This window comes from Ctenocephalides felis, unplaced genomic scaffold, assembly GCF_003426905.1.
Source record: "Ctenocephalides felis isolate EL2017-DRISC unplaced genomic scaffold, ASM342690v1 CF-g0.4_SCAFFOLD_03571, whole genome shotgun sequence".
Taxonomy (NCBI): Eukaryota; Metazoa; Arthropoda; class Insecta; order Siphonaptera; family Pulicidae; genus Ctenocephalides; species Ctenocephalides felis.
In genome coordinates, this window is record NW_020539725.1 from 60,810,872 (window position 1) to 60,819,852 (window position 8,981).

The 8,981-nt window shown below is 29.7% G+C and overlaps 1 protein-coding gene across 1 annotated transcript; it reads right to left on the minus strand.

The window, feature by feature from the left end:
• Positions 1 to 4,565: 4,565 nt before the first annotated feature.
• Positions 4,566 to 5,980, minus strand: LOC113386423. The gene is made up of 5 exons (XM_026624203.1): positions 5,829 to 5,980; positions 5,524 to 5,765; positions 5,063 to 5,462; positions 4,917 to 4,983; positions 4,566 to 4,577 (listed from the first exon to the last, which is right to left on the minus strand). The coding sequence occupies exons 2-5, from the start codon at positions 5,675 to 5,677 to the stop codon at positions 4,566 to 4,568; spliced, it is 633 nt and encodes a 210-aa protein (XP_026479988.1). The 5' UTR covers positions 5,678 to 5,765; positions 5,829 to 5,980.
• Between the last annotated feature and the right edge of the window lie 3,001 nt (positions 5,981 to 8,981).

An 8,981-nucleotide genomic window follows, 5' to 3' on the forward strand; every position in this document is an offset into this window, starting at 1 on the left:
TATATATATATATATATATATATATATATATATATATATATATATATATATATATATATATATATATATATATATATTAGGGTGGTCCTTAATTTGGACATTTTTAAATTGCTCCCAAGGGCTCAAATGCTTCTAAATTAATAAAATAAAATTCTCCAAAAGTTTTAGCTCATAATAACATTCAGATAGTCCGCAATTCAATTAAAACTTTCGTATATTTTTTTTAACATATATCATTAAGAAAATTCTTGCGCCATCTGTTATAGCATTTGTGAAAACAAATATTATAACACTTAAAAATAATTATAATTCACTGAACATCTAATTAAATCCATGTAGATTGTAAATATTTATTCATCATGACATGAAAATTAATTTTGCAGCAAAATATTTATTTAATTGTTGATTTTGACACTCAAGTTATCAATAATACAATGCCATCAAAATTACAAGTCTGCTATCACAGATGGCGCAAGAATTTACTTAATAGAAACTTTTAATTGAATTGCGGTCCATATAAATATTATTATTAAGAGCTAAAACTTTCAGATAATTTATTTTTATTACTTTGGAAGCGTTTGAGCCCTTGGGAGCAAAGAAATTCCATAAAATGTCCATATTAAGGACCACCCTAATATATATAAATACATACATACATTATGTATGATACATATATATATATATATATATATATTATATATATATATATATATATATATATTACTACTACCATTATCATTTCAACCAAGTCCTATGATCATTCTTGTACCCAACTGAGACTCCTCTGATGTTCAGAATGGTGACGGGATTGTTAAAAGTGCTGAAGTCTAAAATGTGAACTTCTTTTGCAGTCGCTGCAAACATTTGTCTCGGTTCAAAATCCAGACTGTATATGGGACTCGACAGTTTGGAGCCCATGTAATAGATCTGGAAAAATTAAACGAATAAATAAACCATAGTAAAATGTATTAACTTCCTGTAGGGTAGTTATGGTAATGGGCCGAAAATCGAAAATGATAATTTTTGCATTTCTCGACGTTCTTAAGGTTTCTGAACATTTTTAAGGGGCATACCTCAGAAACTAAATGGATGTGTGTGTGTCTGAGTGTATGTATGGGTACAATTTTTCATTGACATTTTTAAGTGCATGAATTAACCGATTTGAATGAGTCATTTACCATTCGATTCCTATTGATAGGGAGATGTGCTGATTAGTTTTTGGCAAAGGCAGGTCCAGTCGTTAGGAGATAAAGAGCAAAGAGTGCAAAAAATAGAAATCGAGTTTTTGAGAAAACGGAGTATCGGATTTGAATGATCTAAAAAAACATTCAATTTGTAATGATCGGGATAAGAGGTGATTAGTTTTTGGCTAAGATAGGTCCCGGCATTTCGGAGATACAAGGCTAAATGTGCAAAAAATGGCAGTTTTTGAGAGAACTAAGCGTCCGATTTGAATGATCTAAAAAACTTTCTGCTTGTATTGACAAAACAATTACTTTTGAGAATAAAAAATTATTACATCTATTTTTATAAAATCTATAAAATGTTTTTGTTTTAAAAATTCTAAAATTACCCAGGCTAAGCACAGCAAAGAGCACCACTCTGGTGCAAATGTTTACCCGAGTGCGTTTAGACTGTTTATGTACTGGAGCACTTTTCCAATTTGAATTTTGTGAAAACGAAACTATTGAAAAATGTGAAAATGCCGCCAAGCTAAGCACAGTGCAAATGAAAATGTCGCACAGAATTATTTGCAAATGCGTTTAGACTGTGACTGTACAGGAGCACTTTTCCAATTTTGTGGAAATTAGACAACTATTTTTATTTTTTAAATTGAATTCGAAATGACGGACGATTGTTAATGTTCTGGAGATAAATTGATTGATTTATGATTTACATTTGAATTCAACTTCTTAGGTTGGCGATGTATGAATTAGTAAAATAGAATTTCATTTTGAAGTAAAACTTCTTAAGTCGCGATGTGATATAGAGTTTTTTGATTAACGTAAAAGAGACAACAGATATAGTGAGAAAATGGAGAGAGATATATATAAAACACTACTGCAAAAAAGAGCGCGATATACCTGGCAGAGTAAAATACAGAGTAAGAGTACGATGTAACCTCCAAAATTAAGCAACTACCTTTTTAATGTAAAGTTTTGATAAAAGGAAGAGATACCAATTTTTGTTGTTAATAAATTGTAGATTATTTAATTGGCTATAAATTTGCTGAATATTGCAAAATGGGGGGACATTTCGTTTAGAAGTTATAAATAATTAAATAAAAATCGAGCCGGTCTAAAAGTATATGAAGCAAGATGCAACCTCCAAAATTTAACAACAACCTGTTTCATTGCAAATTTTAAGTAAAAGGATAAGAGATACAAAATTTGTTATTAATAAAAAGTTGTAGATTATTTAACTGGCTATAAATTTGCTGGATATTGCAAAACAATCAGACAATTTGTTTAGAAGTTATAAACAAATAAATAAAAATCGAACCGGTCCAAAAGTATAAAACGAGATATATTAAAATGTAGCCTCCTCAATTTAACAACAATCATTTTAGTTCTTATAAATGCCGCCAAGCTAAGCACAGTATAAGTGAAAATGTCGCACAGAATTATTTGCAAATGCGTTTAGACTGTGACTGTACGGGAGCACTTTTTCAATTTTGTATAATTAAGGCATCTATTTTTTTTTAAATTGAATTCGAAATGAAATGACGATTGTTAATGTTTCATTTGATTTGCTCAGATATAACAAGAGAGCAAAAATAATGAAAGTTACACTATTTGTAATAATATATTTGAAAACGTTTAAAATTTCTCGAATATTTTATTACGGTATGGGAAGTTCCAGCAATTTGCCTTAAGGCACGATGCCATACACTACTAGTTTTTTTTAAAGTGGGCTTAAATTTGAGTCAAAACTCCAAAATGCATGTGGGGTCTCGTTTCAAAGATCTCAATGAGCACTTTGAGATTACAGCAATACCTCGACATACGAGTTTAATTCCGTAAACATGCTCGTATGTCGAAGCAACTTAACTTGATAACAAAGGTGACTTTAATAACTAAACAAGAGTCTATTATATCATTATCTCACTTGTAAAAATCTCTGATTCCTGATGTCGCAGGCGTTGACCCTGGCGTTCATCTGCATCCCGACCAGGAGGGAATTGTTCTTGTCGCTGCTGAGACAGTAGATTGCACTGTTGAAGGGATCCCCCATTTCGATTTCGGCCCTGTTCGTTTCGAAATTCGTCGACAGGCATCGGGTGTCCCAGAGGCGGATCACGGAGTCGTAGCCGCCGGTGAGAAACACGGTGGGGCTCTGGGAAAAGGATAAAAGAAATAGATAGATATTGGTAGATTTTTAACTTCCCGTAGTGACAGGGTAGATAAAGTAATGGGCCAAGAATCGAAATGAAAATTTTTGCATTTCTCGACGTTTCAAAGGTTTCTGAACATTTTACTGGCATACCTCAGAAAAAATGGATGTGTGTGTGTGTGTGTATATATGTATGTGTGTGTGTGTGTGCGGAACAAATTTTCGTCTTCGATTTGTGGAAGTTGAACTAGATAATATTTTTTTGTTATAAAATACTTACTCATATATAAATGTATATAAAAACAATATGAAGAAATTGTCACATATCGTGCTAGTATAATTGACCACACTTAATATTAAAAAAAAAGAATTTGAGAAAGTCAAATTAACGAAGTTTCTTGAAAAAGGCTGATTGTCTTTCAAACTTTTCATTATTAACTTCCGTTTCTGAACATTTTACTGGCATACCTCAGAAAAAATGGATGTGTGTGTGTGTGTTTTGTATGTCCGCATTTTTCGTCTACGTTTTCGGGCGCACGGATCAACCGATTTGAATGGTTTAAAAAACATTTGATCCCTATTGATAGAGAGATGTGCTGATTAGTTTTTGGCAAAGACAGGTCCAGCCGTTACGGAGATACGGAGCAAAGAGTGCAGAAAATACAAATCGAGTTTTTGAGAGAAAGGAGTATCGGATTTGAATGATCTAAAAAACATTCAATTCGTAATGACGGGGAGAAGTGGTGATTAATTTTTGGCACATGTAGGCCCAGCGGTTTCGGAGATACAGAGCAAAATGTGCAAAAAATGGCAGTTGAGAGAAAACTAAGCATCCGATTTAAATGATTCAAAAAACTTTCTGCTTGTTTCAATAAAATAATTGCTTTCGGGGAAAAAAAATGTTTTTAATTTTTTTTTCAAAAATATTTTTGTAATTTTGGATTAAAAATTCAAAAAATTACCCAGACTAAGCACAGTCTAAGCGCCACTCTGGTACAAATGTTTACCCAAGTGCGTTTAGATTGTTTATGTCCAATTTTGTGAAAAGAAAACTAATGAAAAATGTGAAAATGCCGCCAAGCTAAGCACAGTACAAGTGAAAATGTCGCACAGAATTGTTTGCAAATGCACAAGAAACTATGACTATACGGGAGCACTTTTTCAATTTTGTTTAAATTAGGCAACTAAACATATTTTTTGAAATTGAATCGAACAAAATGAAATGACCATTGTTAATATTCTTTCTGGAGATCAATTGAATCAGATATAACAAGATAGCAAAAATAATGAAAGTTACAGTATTTGTAATGATATTTGAAAACGCTTAAAATATCTCGAATATTTCATTACGGTACGGGAAGTTCCAGCAATTTGCCTTAAGGCACGATGCAATGCACCACTAGTTTTAAATTTAGATTACATTTTAAAACTTAGTATATTATTTGAAATGTTTAAAGAATATTGGATTTTGAACATTTTGCATTTCTGAATACATTTTAAAAGGGTAAACACAAATTAATAAATAGTTACTTCATTTAAATATTAATGGCAATTTCTAGATTTATATGAAAATAAATACTTACTTGCCAGCATATGTCAACAACAGTATTACTCTTAATTTTGCACCCAAATTGAGCAATTTCACCACCACTGAAAGAGAATAACTAATTTATATATATATTATATATATATATATATAATATATATATATATATAATACTTTTATTACCTTTCTACATCATACAAATATGACAACCCATCCTTAGCAGCACCCACCAGTGATTTCCCACAATCCGACAGCCTCAACCGCCAGCAATTCCTATTCCAAACATTCAGACTACTCATCTTGCTCTTCTTAAAATTCTGCAAAGCCGTCACAAAAACAGTCTCCCCCGATTTGAAAGCCACTACATCACTGTCTGCTTGAAAATCCAAAGCATCATTTGTCTTCCAACCATTGCAAGGAGATGTTTGATCTTGTCCTAAACGAAATATTGTGGAAATGTCTCTCTTGAAGACATATTTCTTTTTATAGATATCGTAGCAGCATAGATTATCATCTTGGTTGTAGATGATGAGGTTTTTGCTGCGACGGAAACGGCTGGCATCACCTTTGGCTTGAGTATCTCCTGATGGTAATAGATACATGAATTAAATTAAGGTTATAATTAGGTTAAATTCTTTTTGAACCTAAAACGTGATCATGTCTGGGTTTCCTCAGCCAATGTTCCCCTTGCATAAATTTCTCAATGATGCTTCTACTATAAGACTTAATTGTTTTGCCAAAACCGACCCATAAATGGTTTTCATCAAGTTGCAAACACGGCATGTAGTTTTGGGGCATCTTTAGGAATTGACTTTGCTCGTAGTTTGCTATCAGCCAGTTGTTGGACAGGCGACATTTTTCAAAAGGCGATAAGGTGACAAGACACCTAAAATAATCATAGAAATAACTATCATAACAGAAATAAAATATAAATTATTATTTATCTTACTTTTGCTCATGAAATCTGATATTTGATTAGTAGCAAAGCATTCTTTAGATAAACTCAGCCAGTATTTGTGGAATGAAACAATTTGTTTAAACTTCTTACAAGTTTTGTACACATTTTGCAATGAGGTTTCATCGCAGTAGTCAAAAATTGCTTCTAAGATCTCATTGGAAATCTTGGAGATTAATCATAATTGAAATTTTATTTGTAGCAAATATCACACATTTTTTGGAGGCACTATCTGGAAACAGAAAATAATAGATTAATAAAAATAATAAACCATATAATAAATATAAATAATAATTGTAATAAATCATAGACTTTGCTTCTAAAAGTACAATGGCAAATTAAATATTAACTGATTGCTCACATTTTGCACAATTTAAACAACTTAGTGTACAAATTTAAATATTTACATTGTTCTTTACAGAATATTATTTAAACAAATTTTATTTAAACTTATCGAAGCAAGTTACTTTGCAACTAACATATTTATTAATAAACACTAATAATAATATATAGTACACAATAAATACTTCAATTTTTATTAATCTATTTATTAATTTAATATTATTGTCCATATTTTCTTATTTTATTACATTTTACTATAAAGTAAATTTCTATCTTTAACCTAACCTTTTCCATGTGCATTTTATCTTAACCAAACAAAAACGTTTTTGGAGTCACTTATATAAAATAATATAATGAATATTTTGTAAATAAACATAAGAATTATATTTATTTTTATTAAAATAATAACAAATGTGAAACTGAACGCAAACAAGTGTTGACGGACGATTTTGAGGTTATGTGTTGACAGTTGAGAGAAGCCGGTGGAAAAAACAGAGGCAAATTTGAAAAAAATGTTTAAAAGTAAATTAATTTTGAAATTAGAAGGTTGAAGTTTAAATATATATAAATTCAATGAATCAAATCCAATCCACTTAAACAAAAAGTGTACAAGCCTAGACAATATAAATAATACATATGATAAAAAATAAGTGTTTTATACTGAAAGCTTATATGCACATGAGTTAAATTATATAAAAATGAAATAAATTCTATTATCATAATTACCATAACGATTTGTATTTCTTTTACTCCAAATTTTTGTATTTTACTGAATATTCCGCCATTTTAAATAAAATTCAGAACTTTTCTACAGCATATTTAGATCCAAAATCTTACCTTCAATATTACACAAAACACTGTTATTTCAAATATTATATAAAAGCACTTGTAAAGCAACACGTATTTATATATTTTATATTTAAATACGCCTAAAAACTGTTTAAATTCGACATAAAAATACTGGTTTTGCTTTTTCGGAAGAACACAATATGGCGGATGCTTCTTGTTGAACCTGTCAACACTTTAAAAAAATATATAATTATTAAAATATTGTTTCACTTATAAAATGAATATATAAAAAAAAAAACGTATTATTTTGTTTATTAATACATAAATATGTTTAAAACATTTGTTAACAGTTCAAATTCCGTTTTTCAAAACCAATTATTATCATTTATCATCTGGCAACACTGCCTGTATGACTTCCGAGCTGATTACGGTTTATATGCACAATTATTTTTGACATGACTGTTACACAAGTGCTAAGAAAATATATGTTTTATTTATTTATTTAGTGAAAATTAATTGCAAAAATTGTTTAGTGTGTTTAAATTAGTTTTATGCACGTGTATACGCTGTTAGATAAGGTAAGGATTTATTTAATTTACACAATTTATGCACAAATTTTATATGGTGATTTGCTTGAGTTATTTCTTGTTTATTGATGTTAGTTTGATTTTTGAAGTAAAAAGCGGTTTGTTTAATGTTTTCATTACAAACCGTGTGTAAACTATGTTGGAAATTGTATTTTTCATGTATTATTAATTATTTTTGACAAATAAGTAAGAAATTATTTTTAATAACAATAAAGTGTTGACAAAATGGCCGCCTGTCAAAATTGGTAATAAATTTTGTATAAAACTAAATAATTATTTTTTAATACTACAAATATATTATTTTTGTTCGCTAAGACGTCTCGTTTGCAGTCCAATAATTATAATATTAAATAAATGACTTGATTATGATATTTGAAGAATGTGTTTATTACATTTGAGTAAAATTTGTGCATAATTATAATTTTTTATGTAATAAGAATATTTTTAATGAATATGAACCCTGGAGCAATTTCAATACCAACTAGTGGTATTCAAGGCAAATTGCTGGAACTTCGCAATACAAAAATCGAAAAATAAAATTTACCCAGCAAGCACGTGATATCGTAGCAATATTCTATATAAATCCCTTACTATAGTAAAAAAAAAATATTTTTTGGGAAACAATTGTTTTTCAATTAATGAAAATGAAAATCTTTGCCCAAATGCAATTCTTTCGTCAAAACAAGCACAAAGTTGTTTGAATCATACAAATCGGATGCTTAGTTCTCTCAAAAACAGTCATTTTTTGTACAATTAGCTCGGTATCTCCGAAACGGCAGGACCTGCCTTTGCCAAAAACTTATCACAACTTTTCCCCATCCTTACGAATGGAATGCTTTTTGGATCATTCTAATCGGATGCTCCGTTCTCTCAAAAACTTGATTTCTAATTTCTGGAATCTTTGCTCCGTATCTCCGAAACGGCTGGACCTGCCTTTGCCAAAAACTAATCAGCACATCTCCTTATCATTAAGAATCGAATGTTTTTTAAATCATTCTAATCGGTTGATCCGTGCGCCCAAAAACGTCGACAGAAAAAGTTGTATCCGCACATACATACACATCCATTTTTTCTAAGGTATGCCAAAGTGTTCAGAAACCCTCAAAACGTGAAGATATGCAAAAATCTTATTTAATTTAATATAATTATATATTTATGCAATCGTTTTTTTTAAATAAAACTCTATGTATAAACATTTATAAAACTGTATTCTTTAAACATATATATGTACAATTTTATAATATTTTTAGCGATTGATTTTCATAAACATTTCAATATAATATATTTTTATATAATACAATACAAAAATCTTACATAAAATATCACAGTTATTAATACTATTCGTTCTTTTGATATCAACATTTATATTTATAAACAAATAATTTGTCTTCTGCACCAATTTACGTATAATAGATGGAAGGACCAATAT

Excerpts from the sequence above, each read along its gene's own strand:
- LOC113386423 (XM_026624203.1), bottom strand. The coding sequence starts at position 5,677 with ATGCCCCAAAACTACATGCCGTGTTTGCAACTTGATGAAAACCATTTA. Across the intron at positions 5,463-5,523 it reads CAGACATGATCACGTTTTAG|GAGATACTCAAGCCAAAGGT; the intron begins GTTCAAAAAGAA and ends TATTACCATCAG. Across the intron at positions 4,984-5,062 it reads TATTTGTATGATGTAGAAAG|TGGTGGTGAAATTGCTCAAT; the intron begins GTAATAAAAGTA and ends ATTCTCTTTCAG.